Source organism: Cotesia glomerata, linkage group LG1 (assembly GCF_020080835.1).
Source record: "Cotesia glomerata isolate CgM1 linkage group LG1, MPM_Cglom_v2.3, whole genome shotgun sequence".
In the NCBI taxonomy this organism is placed as follows: domain Eukaryota; kingdom Metazoa; phylum Arthropoda; class Insecta; order Hymenoptera; family Braconidae; genus Cotesia; species Cotesia glomerata.
In genome coordinates, this window is record NC_058158.1 from 37,121,337 (window position 1) to 37,136,495 (window position 15,159).

The 15,159-nt window shown below is 32.6% G+C and overlaps 1 protein-coding gene across 1 annotated transcript in view; it reads left to right on the plus strand.

The window, feature by feature from the left end:
- LOC123261850 (POU domain, class 2, transcription factor 1-like) overlaps window positions 1-15,159 on the plus strand; it is a 75,950-nt gene that overhangs the window by 18,994 nt on the left and 41,797 nt on the right. Inside the window, exon 2 of the mRNA XM_044723710.1 lies at window positions 731-763. Within this exon, the coding sequence (XP_044579645.1) occupies window positions 731-763 (33 nt within the window). The remainder of the gene's footprint in view (window positions 1-730; window positions 764-15,159) is intronic.

Genomic DNA, 15,159 nt, shown 5'->3' on the forward strand with positions numbered 1-15,159 from the left:
ATTAAGTAAAATTAATTCAAAGCAAAAACGATTGCTTAGTTCAAAAATTTTTAGTCAATTAAATTTTTATCAATGAATTAATTAAAATAAAAATAAAATTGAATAAATTAATATTGTTTTGATTTAGATGATAAATAAAATGAAATTTCACTTGACAAAATAAATTGTGCATGCAAAGAGTGAGGAGTTAATCGTGCCTCGACTCCTGCAGGTGCTGTAATATCTAATGAGGCCATTAGCACGCTGTGCACTGTCGGAGATTTCATCAAGCATTTATGACAACTGATGTGCCTATACCGCGTACCTTCTTCTCTTAGCTTGTTCTTACTTTTGTTACAGTACAACAGAATATTTTCCCAACAAATATCAAACAATTACCACGCTTATTCTCCCTGAATAATTAATTCCCAGTATCAATCGCTTAGATAACTTTGTTTAATCGATAATACCTACTTATATTAATATTTATAAGGTTACGAAATTTATATATAACTTTTGCATACCGCAAATAAATAATAATAACAAAATAGCGCTCGTAAATCATGTAACTCATTGTGATTTCATGACAATTATTGTTTATTACTAGTGAGTTTATTTTTTCAAAGAATTTATCAAACAGAAAATGTGAATTATCATAAAATAAAATATAATATATTTTTATGGGATTTCATCGAAAGTTTGAATAATAATTTATAAATAAAAACTAATAAAAAATAATCATTTGTTTCAGATTCCTGTGATACTATCGTAGATAGATCTTACGGTGAGTTTTTAAACCTATTTTATTGCTAAAAAAAAATAATTTTATTGTTTATCGACAATTAGACGGGGAAAAAAAAGTAAATAAGCAATTACAATTAAAATGTATAACAATGCATATAATTTAAAAGCGTTTATAACAAACTATAACCATTACGAAACATTCTCTCAGGGAGATGTATCCTTGAAGTTGCTTCAAAAGTTAGTAAAAACGTTAGCGGTGTGTCCTTTGTTTCCCCTTTGCAGTCTCTTTTTTACGATCGTATTCTATGAAGTTATCCGAGGCGTATCGTCATCAACGAGCGACCACCAGGCAAAAAATATTATTCTTAAAAAATTTGCGTGAATATGATAAATTACCTCGGAAATGTACCACGCTGGAATTATAAAATTTTATTTAGGTCTTTCCTGTGTCGAATTTCATTTGACATCGCGCATTTAGCGTTTTACATTTTTTAACTTACTAAATGTCCTTGCTGTTGTAGAATGATATGAATTCCCGGCTCATGATCCAAGAAACGATTCATCTTCATTTAGATACCGAGGAACGGAGAGGGTTGCAAAAACTCTCTTTATATCCGGTGGTGTTTTTATTATTATTTTCATTATTAAAAATAATATAAAAGTCATTATCATTAAATTTGCCAATTGAGAATTTTATCAACTGTTCCTTGACGACATAACAGTTCGCCAGAAGCTCTTTTCACCGTATCTAAACCTAGTAATTACTCTCAGCACAATTAACAATACAATGAATGGCAGCAGGTACAATAATAAATAAAAATAAAACAAGAAATCGTTGAGTGTGGTCTGAAGTCATCAATCGCGTCTTGTCTGTAGTGAACAACAAAAAGGGTGTTAAAGCCCTTGTAAAAATTCAAACTTCTGGTTTAGAGTATGTATACTACCTTAGGGTGAATCAACAGGTCCAAGTTATAAGAGTGTAAAGCGTTTTGAATTCACCCTCTCAGCTCTGGGGTATGAATTCGTCGAGCTATATGTAAAAAAAGGGAAAGGGAGCTGCCTGCAGGGGGTCTGTTCACTCGCGGGTTATCTGGCTGTGGCTTAGATACAGATATGATGATATGAGGAATAAATAAGCGACATAGGAGGGCTGACAGCCGATTAGGGCAAGAGGCAGCCAACAGCCCCCTACGGAAAACTTAAAATAACATCGCTCGATCATCTAGCGGGTGTCTTGCTCGACAACCGCCTGCTTTCTTATTCCCTGTGTCCTCATTCATCCGGCCAGATTTACAAGACATCAACATCATGTCTTGGGAGCATCGATGAGATTATATTTGATATCAATATCAATAATGAGCCAGGAATGAAATGTTTAAGGATGGACGTGTTGAAGTTGAGCACCTCTTGGATGCTCATTACAGCGTGTCCCGCCCCCGGCGGCGGTTAATAAGGGTATGGAGTTAGGTGGGGGCGGTGGGTGACCTCGCCTGGAGCCTTTACTCTTCCTCACGTCCTCACTTGCTATGCGTCTTACTCTTACTCTTGTTCCTCCGTGTATTATTATGATTTATCTTTATCTTTCTCTCTGGTCTGATCCTCCGAGGCTCTCTATCTTGTTCATCCACCAACACGTGTACTGTAACATCAACATGAACATCATATCACTAATACCATCATCAGCATCATTCTCTCATCTGACTACCTGGCAGGGTCTCTTATTTCCTACCCGGCGGTCTTTGGCTTATACAAGGAGAATCGTACAAGTACATACAAGGTACTTTGCATTCACGACGTATCGACTCAAGAAATTAGAGGAAGTGACGTCCTTTCGCACCTGGACATTACCGATCAACCTTCAACCATTCAATTATTTTTTAGCTTTCTTTCTTTCATTTCATTTGCTTACTCTTAAATATAATAACTCTACTTTATTTTTATTATTTATTTATTTATTTATTTATTTATTTATTTATTAGTTGGCGGCTTAATTAATTAATGGTCATGAGCTCGAGTTAACTTAACGGTTATGTATTCTGATTCGATTAATTAAAAATAAAATAAATTATTGTAATGAGTTTGAAAACACAGTGTTCTGTATCGAGTTGATTATAGATGGACGTTATGTTATAAGTTATAATACATATATTTTGTTTTAGAATTACAATAATCGTGGCGAGCATTTGTGAACAGGAAATGATGTAATGATGGATAGATGGATAGAGAAAGATAGAAAAAGAAAAAGTAAAAGATAAAAATAGTTTGGTTTAATATGGTGATGAGATTGAAAAAAATTTCCAAGTTTGTTCGATGGTGTGCATATAAACCCGTTAGCGGTTATTTTTTGCTATAGCTTCATTATCTATGCAAGACTCTTTAAGAGCTCCGTACCGTGTAAGTGGAAGAATGCTGGGAACATTACATCAACTAGAAGTTAACGCAAAAAAATTGTTTCTTCAGAGGTACAAGAAAAATATTTATATGTTTCAAGTATGAGAATTATTTTAATTTTCATTTATTACAAAATCAAGTTTCTCATTTTATTCCGAGTTTAATAAATTTTTTTAAAGCTTTATTATCAATTTAAAATAATGTTTTTGGTTCAATAATTGTCCTCTTGAATCAAGTGTTATTTTTTATCAGAGTAACTATAATAATAAAACTGTTATAATTATAACTATTTTATAAAAATACGAAACACAATGATAAGCGACATAGAATTCGATAAAATGATATTAATAAAATGTTATTATTTATTACAATAGACAAAGATAGCAAGAGTGATGACATTCAACGATTAGATTATCAAAAATCACACTTTATTCCAAGTTTGGATTCTTAATTATAATCGATAAAAATTTTGAATTACATAAAACGTGAACCTGATTTGGAGATAGCGTGTGTATTGATAAAAAAGCTAACGGAAGTGAGAATATTTGTTGTTGTAGACTTTAAACGAGATAAATTAACAAAATATGTCCGAGGGATTTTAATATGTACATACATCGGATAATCATGAGCCTTAATTTAGATAAAAAATTAAAATGCAAGTACCGGTGGTTGAAGCCGTTACAATTCTATCTTTTTTAGAGCCCGGTTGCTCGTTCTCGACTTCGGAGAACTCTTGACTGGCATCTGAAGCACGTCTGATGTGTATACACAAGCTTTGAAAAAACGTTAACGCCAGTGTCGTCTAAAGGACATACAACTATCGACTTCTCTTTACTCTTCTTCATCTCGTCCTTTTTATCTTACAATCTATATAACATCGATCTATATATTATCTCTTTCTCGTTTCAAAACCAAAAACCGACTTTACTATTTTCAAATAAATTTTTTCAGTAAGAATTTTACAGACATAAACACAAACAAGACTATCTTATCCGCGAGAGCAATGTTCAATTCAGCCGTTCACTCTTTGCTTCTGAATGTTTTAATGTTACCTGACCGAGGTTACGAGGTACGATGTCATATTTCCTGCCTTTCGAGAATAATAAAGGTAATGGCCGTATGACCATTCGCCCAACTCGGGCCATTAAGACTACTTCACTTACCCTCAATTTAAAAAAAAAAAAAAAAAAAAGGGAAAACTATATAGGAGTACACTAATAGCTGAAAAAAAAATCGTCCCTTCCTTTGTTATTTTCTCTCGGTAATTTTACTGCCCACACGATTTCGAGAGATAAATATTTTTGAACCTTATCGCAAGTCTAGTATTGAACAAAAAAATTTTTTTTCTTTATTATTTAATTAAAAAAGAAAAATTAACTATTAGAATAAATATTGGCCAAGTCTCAGAAACTATGCATTGATACAAAAGAAAAACTTGGAGTAGTTTTCTGAATAAAATTCAGAGTCAAGCTTGGAGTCTTGAGAGTCTGGAGCTAAGTCTTGAGTTTATCTCGAGGGAATATTATAAAGTTAGTAGCCGTATATATACATTGGAACACGACAACGTCTGCCCTTCTCTAAAAGGAATACTGAATCCGGAATCATGAATGAACTATGCGAGAAGGAGGCCTATTATTTAGCATAGCCACTTTTTCAGCTCCTGCTCCTTCGGTAGGCACCCTGATATGCCATGTACATGCATTATATTATTATACACACACATATATATGTATAGTGTACAGCCATGGAATTGTCGGCTGTCTTTGTATTCCCACAGACAGATGATGACGACGCAAACCAAACGTTGGACAATCTCTCCATCGCATTTATCTGGAGCACAGCCTTAAGCTTAACCTAATTGAGAGAACAAATCAATGATACATACAAGTTTCGCATTTAATTACTCACTTTTTTATTTTTTACTCCAACAATAATAACATCAAGACGAGGAATGATTAATTCGATAGTCAAATTAACCCTTGGGGAGATATTTCGGAGACGGTAAATCGCGGATGTGTGTTGTGGTTTTAATAATGAGCTGAAAAAAGAAAACGAACGAGCTTTGAGAAGCGAGAGAGGTTACATTATTAATGCGAGAGAGACGGAAGATCTAAGAAAGGAGTCTCTTACAAACTAAACGATTACAGGAATCGGTGATCCGGCAAATGACTATTAATGATGTTTCGTGTCGGATCTGCATCTTTGAGGATCTTTAAGGATCGGGTATAGAGAATTGAGACTAAAGTTGGCGGCATGAGGCTTGTAGAATTAAAATAAAAACTATAAAAGTCAATGCGGTTGCGGCTTTCGTATATTATATTATATTATATATAGATAGCATAACCAGCGATGAGTATACGAGAGAATTGGATTCTCCGATCCTGATCCTTTATCCTATCCGCGCATATAAGCCAGTTTAAGATTTTAATACGCCCGGTGATCTCGACGTGCTGAAACTACGTCTCAATAATATTCCGGTGTAATAATAATGTAATAGACGATCGGGCCTAACGATATCTTGCAGAACGATTGCCCATCGCTAAATAATCTCCTCATCTGCTTCACTCAATCGGCTATTTATTATCAACAGAGATTCTCATTATATTAATTCCTAAAATTTATTCATTTATTTATTTTATTTACTTCCCAAAATCCTTTATTAAAAATTTGATGTGACGTTTTCATTGTTGTCGCTTTTCGTTGCTATGGTGACCATTTTGGCAACGGTTACCATAGCAACGGTTACTATGGCAATGGTTATCATCGCAACGGCTAAACATTAATGAGTAAAATTTTTTAAAAAATTGATTAATTAAAGTTTCGATAATAAACATTATGTTTTCTAGTTACATAAATAATTGTAAATAGAGACAAAATGATTGTCTGTACATAAGGTAGGAAATAAGACATATAGGCTTAATGACTAGTGATATATAAAAAATATTTATTACTAATTGAGTTACTCTTTTATGAGACTTAAAGGATAAATTATAATTTAATATTTGATCTATTTTATATTTGGTAATTAATTTTATATTATTTTAGAAAATATAAATGTTATTTTATTTATCTTGCTTAATATTGCATAATGTATGCAGAAACAGACCCACAAATCAGCTCTTAAAGACGATCAATTAAACGGCAGGCCGTCGATCTGAAATGCATCATACCTATAATATATAACTAATAATTATCTATAATTAAATACATCGTCGGCTGGTCCATGCAGCGAGCAGATAGTTCGTCTGGTGGGTACGGGGTGTGTTCTTGAGGCCTTGACTTATCTTCTGTTCCCACTGTGCGGGTGTCCGGTGTTTTAAATATATGTATAATCCATTTGAGCCGACATATGATTATAATTTTTATAGTTATTTAATTACCGCTTTGTAAAATCCAATCAAGGATATTTTTTATCGGGTTATTGGTGAAAAAATGATAATACGGTTTAATGCCCAATCATCTGAAAAATAATTGGCAAGTACGATAATAACAACAGCACACAAAAGATCTAATTGTTGCTCGAGGATTGATAGGCCACGTTTCATTTGTCCGTAACGACAGACTACATTTAAAGATCGCATGACGTTTGTCTATTAATCAAGCTGTATCATCATACGAATGGAGTCGCCTTTATATCGGAGTTGGTGATGCCGCCCAGCTTCAGGCGATTTAATCTAATTTGTATCGTCCTTTGTTAATCACGCCGCGGTCCATGTTAATTTGTCCCGTGCGCTTACCAGACACTGCCAATCGCCGGATGCGCTCGCAGCGCCGCTCTTTATTATTATGTATTATAATACGCTCGACTCATCCAAACTACTGCGCGCGCATTTTCTTTGTTCCCAAACTCTCAGATGAATCTTTAAAATTCTATTAAAATTACAAAAAAATTTCATTTTTGTATTGTAAAAATTGTCAATCTAAAAATGTTAATTAATTATCTATATTATTAAGATAATAAGCAAAATTTTGTGGCCAGTGTATTCGAAATTCTCTATCTCTAAATACATAATTAAAAAATGACTTTGTATCTTGTCAACTATTGACATTTTTAAAGATATAAGCTCATCCTGATGTTACACTCATCAAGATCTTTCATTTGAGTACCCACATCAATTTTTCATATATTTATATTTATTATATGTATATATGTATATATGAAAAATATATGAAAATGCATGTGGCTACTCAAATGAAAGGTCTTGCTGAGTGTAACATCGGGATGAGCTTATATCTTTAAAAAAGTCAATATTTAAGAACGTACTGTGCAATTTAACATAATTAAGAAATTAACTTGTATCTTGTGAACTATTGACATTTTTAAAAATATAAGCTTATCCCGATGTTACACTCATCAAGATCTTTCATTTGAGTACCCACATGCATTTTTATATATTTTTGATATATACATATATATAATATATATAAATATATAAAAAATTGATGTGGGTACTTAAATGAAAGGTCTTGATGAGTGTAACATCAGGATGAGCTTATATCTTTAAAAATGTCAATAGTTGTTAAAATACAGTGCATTTTAACAAAAGTCATCATTTAATAAAGCAAAATTTTATTCATTTATAATTCATAACTCACGGCAGTCACATAGTGACCAAGGTTGCTAATGTAGATAAAATGTTGAATTTTTGAAAAATAAATAAATATTTATCATTATAGATCACTGAAGATGAATAATAAAATAAATAAATATTTAATGAATCAGAAGCGCTGGGTCGTTAGTTCAGTTACCGCAGACAACATCTCACAGTGTGTCTGGTAGGATCGACATCCAATAGATTAAATGGTGAGCCAAGCTCAAGCGTCGGAGTATAATGATCGATAGGCCAATAATGTCTGGATGTAAACGCGTGTACTCTCGCTCGGTGCTCGGTAAAACCCGCTTAAACATTAACAAACAATAAAAATATAAAAATAATAATTTAATACATGCATGTGTAATGTATGTTGTGTGTTGCTATGTTGTTGTGAGTGTGTATAAAGCTAAAAATAAAGAGGCATCGATGGATGAGGGAGGAGAGCATCAGGCCCACTAAGATACGACAGCCACTAAAGAGTAAAGAGTAAAGAGTCGAGAGTTACTCGACGTAGGCACATATTAAACAGTATTATTTATTGCCCCCCGCTTGGGCCTTTGATTTGATTTAGCAAACAGTATCCGTAACAAATTGATAAGCGTTCGCGGTCGGCAACATCTGAGATCCGAGCAAGACCCAAGAGAGCATCGAGCGTTGGGTATCGGGTATCGGGTATCGGGTATCGGGGGTAGGTCAGGGACGGACGTAGACGAGTCTTTCCACACATTCACGTCCATGTAACGCCGGTAAAAGCGCGATATCTTCGTGAGAGGGCGCCATTAGCATAGAAAGACCCCCCACGGCGGCCGGTTGGGCCCTTCGCCGCGTGGTACATATTATAGAGAACTCTGATATATAAACTAAGAGCCATTGATTTATGAATCTGACGATTCTTTTAATTATAATACGATATTTATTCAGATGAGGCGTGCAGAGTACCAAGTCACGCTGCTATATGGTAATTTCTCGCGTTGCCTCCCACTCGCTTCCATCAGCTTCTCTCATCCTCTTATCCTCTTCTTTCTTCCTTACTTTATTTATTTATTGTTGTTATATTTTATTTTTAACATTCTTCGGGATTCTTTTTCATCGATACCTCTCGGCCACCCACTCTATTGGCAATGCGCAATCTCCACATTGATGCAACAATTTAATAACTGTTAATAAAATCATTTTTTAATCCATTATCATTTATTTTACTTGCTGTATTTTTTTATTAAAATTATTAGATTATAAAAAATGCCTAAACACTCAATTTTTTTTTCAAAATTCTAAAAATAATTTATTAACAGCTAATAAAATTTATTAAATACTAGCAACCTTACTATGTGATTGCCGTGACTTGTGAACTATAAATAAACAAAATTTTGCTTTATTGAATAATGACTCTAGTTAAATTGCACTGTACTTTCTTAAATATTGACGTTTTTAAAAATATAGGCTCATCCCGATGTTACACTTATCAGGAGCTTTCATTTGAGTAGCCACATGCATTTTTATATATTTTTCATATATACATATATATAATATATATAAATATATGAAAAAATTATGTGGGTACTTAAATGAAAGGTCTCAATGAGCGTAACATCGGAATGAGTTTATATCTTTAAAAATTTCAATAGTTCTTAAGATACAAGGTCGTTTTTTAATTATGTTATATTGCACTGTACTTTCTTAAATATTGACGTTTTTGAAAATATAAGCTCATCCCAATGTTACACTCATCAAGAGCTTTCATTTGAGTACCCTCATGCATTTTGATATATTTTTCATATGTTCATATATATAATATATATATAAATATATGAAAATTTGATGTGGGTACTTAAATGAAAGGTCTTGATGAATGTAACATCAGGATGAGCTTATATTTTTAAAAATGTCAATAGTTCATGAGATACAAGGTCATTTCTTAATTATGTATCTAGAGATAGAGCATTTTCGAATGCAGCCTAAATACATCATAATTAATTAATTATTGATGAGAATGATATAAAACCTTGAAAAGGCACAAATTCAAATCTCGATCTTTGCAATGACACTAAATTTCACTAAAATAACCGATTTTTGTCATATGACTATCCTGGACACAAAATTTTTCTTATTCTCTTAATAATATAAATTTAAAAATGGTTCTATCATTGCCAAGCGGCCAGTCTTTAAACTAGTAGGAAGGAATTCAACTCTTTTTTCTTATTTCAATTATTATTTCCTTGTTTTTTTCTTGAACTTTCTGTAACTGGACTGGAGACTGGAGTATTATATGGCGAAGCTGCAGTTACCGGGGCTCTGAACGACTCGAGAAATAGTTGAGGATTTTTCTAACGTTCTCTGACACTCGATTGGATATTGGATCACGTTTTGAACCGACTCTGGTAGATTATTTAAAAGTAATTAAAAATTAAAGTATAACAATAATGATTATCTTGTATCTGGTGTGTTATTAAATAGATTGAGAGTTGGACTTTGATTTTCAATTCAATTACTAATCAGAATTGTAGTATGATATTAACCAATAATTAGAGAGATATCTGTATAGACGATGGGAAATAATATTTATTAGATTTTGAAAAACGTGTCATCATTTGTGATATGAGAACGAGTAACTCTCAATCGAGAGTATTACTTTGCTGGTGAGCTAAATAGTAAAAAGAGGAGCGCGGCATAAATCAAACGTGAGTCCTCGGCATTCTGCTGGAGATAAAGGATCGATCGGCATTCGTCCCAATGCGATTTCAGGCCCGGGAAACGTTTTAATCGTACCGCTAAACATTCATGGCTTGTCTTGTGGGCCCGCGCCACGTCGTCGGCGGGCAACACAACAACGGAAGAATATTTGTATGTTCTTCTTGTCTTTTATCGCAACTGCGCTGTCCAATCCTTTTTTGAACGCACGTCCAACGTCCAATGATGGTATAGTCTCTCCAAACCATAAAAAGATAATTATATATCAAATGCCTTTGATGAATTTTTACTCTAAATTAATACTAACTTTATTCATTTCATTTTATTTTATTTTATTTTATTTTATTATACTTAATTATATCAATTTTATTTTTATATAATTACTTTGTTCTTTGGCCACTGGTATGTATATGGGACCGTCTATCGGGGGCTAAATGAAACACCATTTCGGAGAATTTTTATTTATGGTCTCGATAATATTTTTTATTTCACCCAGATACATTCTATGACTCGAGTTGTTTTCAAGCAAGAACAATTTTTATTCAATGTATTTTTCTGATAATAATCACTGTGTTACATTTTAACTAATTGAAGGGTAAATATCAATGTAATGAATAGGAATTAAATCTATGAAGAATGCTACTCTGTTATATTTATATTCTGACATACCATTAAATTAAATAACAGAGCTACAATACAAATATAAAATATCAACAATTATTATTTAAGTTCAAGAGAATTTTTAATTCAATTTTAATAAAAAATTAATCTTGTTTTGTCTCATTAATTTTAAAATTACAACAAGGTTTTTACTCACACGCTTAATTCCATTAAGTTAATAACAATAATATTTTACCCGTTGAAGCATGTAATAATTCAAATTAACGTAGTCATAAGTCAGTAAAATGATTAATTTCTTCAAACATTGTGAATAAATATTTTTTATCAAATTAAATTATCTTTAAAACGGCGTGTTATTCAGCTCGGGGTTTACCTAAATTATTTATAATGACGACAAATAAAAATCAATAAAAATTATTTCGATTATTTTTAAAAACTATTAAAAGACACGCTGTCATTTAGTAATGGCTACATTTATATATTTTTTATCTTTTTATAATGATTACGAATTATGATTGACGAGTTTTGAAATAAGTGGATTCATTTAGGTGAATATTCCTTCCCTCAGATTGATATGTTTGCTGTACAGAGTTTGCAGTACGGATGATACTTAAAGGTACAAGGAGGAGGATGCTGTACATAACATGTAACATGTGTGATGTTATGGTTAAACGTTTGTTGCATCTCCTCTTTTAGCTTATGATTTAAGAGTCATATATCACGAAAAGAGAGGAAGAGTACCTTTACTTGAGCTTGGCCACTCAAAAGTTATTCTCCATCTCAATATAGAGCTTTACTACTTGTACTTTGGCATCCTGCTATATTATTGAGACGTCCAAGAGTGAGAATGATCTCAAGTGTTTATAATACTCCTATATAACGTACAAGCCTACTTGCAAATTATATATTGTATCTCTTAAAATGATCTTCCAACAATAAGCTGCTCCGTTTGCTGAGTTGAGAGGAAATTCAGATAATTATTAGGATAAATTATGAGAAATAACTCCAAGTAAATATCCAAGACATGCAAAGTTTAAGATATCACGTGCTGGATTTATTTAGTACCTTTAAACTTTTGTAATTACGATAATTACTAATCGGTTTCATGCATACATAATCTTTCTTATTTCTTGTATTTTTATTTTCTATTTCACTTCAGTTTATTTGTTATTATTATCATTATTGATATTGGTTTCTTGCCAAAGCGGTCTGTTTTGTGATATGTTGTTCAAGTGCTTTGAAAATAAAATTTCCATACTCAATAACAGTTGCTGCATTTAAAATTTATTAAAATTAAAGAATAAATTTGAAAAAAAATTAGGATCGGAACCTAGCCGGGAATCGAACCCGGTTCTTCTTGAATATATGTCAGGAGCTTTATCACAAAGCTACTAAACACTTGCTCATGCTTTAAAAATCGATGGAATTGTATGGATTATTTTGTTATTGTTATTATTGAATTTAATGACAATAACCAAAAATTAATAATAATTGTTATCACTTTTATTTTCAAAGTAATTTACTAATGATCTGGAATTTTTCAATTTAAAATTAAATAACTTGATTATTTTGCGTTTGTATTTTAACAAAAAAAAAATCCAAGTATTTATAAACTCAATTATTTTATCACGTCGATTAACAGATATAATTACGTAACAGTATATTTATTATGACATTGCTGATAAAAACAGTAGAAATACATTTAACAAGTGCGTTGGGTTATTGGAAAGTTAATTCAATATGATTTATGCTCAACACCTAAGCTCTCTATGAAAGATCTAATTAAATAACTATCGTGTGGTTCAAATAATCGCAGCTGTCTCAAATACGATGTTAAATAATTTTTTTCCTCAAACAATTATGATAATTTCTTTACTTTGTTGCGATTTTAAAGAGGCAGTTATAATTACTATGTCGGCGTAAAATTAAAAACAAGAAAAAATATAGATGTAATTGCTCTACATCATTCACAGAAGCACTTTTAAGCGCTCGTGCGTAACGAGGATCCATTACAATGTATTATACTGATAAATTTTAATAAATATGTTCATTTTTTACTCTGAAATGCAAGCTTGGAATAATTGAAAATTATCGGAGCATTCAGTCAATAATTTAAAAGTTATCTTCAATAATCTTGGAAAGAAAAGGTAGTTTTCTGAGAAAATTCAGAAATAGTAAATACATAATGTAATAATTCAAGTAAATAAAATTAACGCCTCTTGGATTTAGTGTATACGTGTGATAAAATGAGTTGAACAAACAAAAGATGCAGGAGTTCAAAGAAAAGCTCGAGAAAAAATAAAATAAATAAAATAAAATAAAAGTATAGGGAAAAACTTGAAAAGTCTAGAATTGCAGAAGGGACATCACGTCTGGTTTCTTTAGATTATTTTTTTTTCTCAATCGTTTTATTCTTTGTACAAGTGAATTCGGAAGCAAACAAGCGCCTGAAACGTCTGATGAAGAGTCGTTTGTTTATATTCTGTCGTTCGTATTTCAGCAGTACCCTTTACCAATTTTATTTTCCTCCTTTTACAAAACTTCCGATTGAAATTTAACGTTGAATTTTTCCAAATAAAGGATCCAAGTAAACAATGATTTACGTCATTAAATTAAGTGAATTAATATTAATATTATTTGATAAGCTAATGATCTTATCTCTTTGGATCTGAGAAAAGGAATACAAGATTTCTCTGGTCGGATAATTCGTCGGTGGGACACACAAAATGGTTGGCAGCAAATAAAAAGAATTTACCCGAGAGCATTCGTGTGTTGTGGATAGCGGAACCTGCCAGGAGCAAAATGCCCGGTTATTTTCCGTTCGAGCTGGTACACGCGTCCAGTCGTAGAATAATCTAAAGAAGCTGGACAAGGGGACAAGAGTTTTCGGGGACAAGGGGATGAACAAACGGAAATTTTCCCTTTAAAATGCGGAGTGCTCTGGCGGTCGATGTAGTCAGGGCTCTGAGACGAAAGACGAAAGACGAAAAAGGAAGAAAACCTCGATCAGGAGCTGGAGAACTCTCTTTCCATTCACTTCGTAAATGGCTCCCTCTTTTCCTCCTCATCCTCTTCACCCTCTTCCTACTAATACTTCTCGACTTTCTTTCTCATCCGAGCAAGGATCCCAGTTAAGGTTTTCCTCAGAATCCATTTAGTCTAATACATCCAACCATTATTTGATTCCATCCTTTTTCTATTGAAATTATTTCTATTTTTATTAAAATATAATATCCAATATTTTTTTTTTGCATTTTAAAAATTGTACTGTTGAAATTTTTTTAATTATTGAGACTAGAAAAATGAAATAAAAGAATATGAGAGTAAAAAAATGGAAAGGCGGGAGCCAATTCAATTACACATCTTGAGCCCAGTTCTCAAGAAGTTGTAGAGCAGAGGGTGTTGTACTGTGGCATTTACTGGGCAATCCACAGACTGGATTGTGTTTCGCCATTGGCCGAGTCTCGACTCCACAGCAGTCTCCTGCACCCGGTCCGCTATTTTAAATGACAATTGTCACACTACTGCTGTTAACTTTTATATAAAAAAACATAAACCGTAATTTGATTGAGAAATTTAACTCGACAAAGTAGTCGGGCTATTTTAGTGATAAAGAATAAATAAATAAAAGTAATTTAATCGGTATTTCCACCCTCGTCTCCTCCTCCTTCTGCTCTTCGAATTGGTCCTTTTCGACGGAAATCTTTTAGGGTAATATTTGCCTTAGAATCATACGGGGCGTGTAGGGAGTCCAGACAAGACACTCTCTCTCGGTCTGCTCGCGAACGACCAAGTGAATGAAGGCAACGGAAGCGAGGGCGGTGGTGGTCGCAACCCCTTTATTAGATTACCCATCGTGGATGTAGTCTGCTAGATCTAAACTCGAGTGTTCGCTGCACACACTTGGCTCCTGGCTAATATAAAAGTTGACAGAAAAAAAACTCTGGGTTTTTTTTCGCTTCTACGAATTCTTCTGATAACTATAATAATTATTTAATTTTTAAATATTTTTATCGCTACTTTAATTTTTTTTATTTTTGTTCTAATTACTTTTTAATTGTCAATTATTTCACACTGCTCGAATAATGTAGAAATAAATTTTTAAAAAAGCAAACTGTTAATGAATTTAAGATAAATTGAC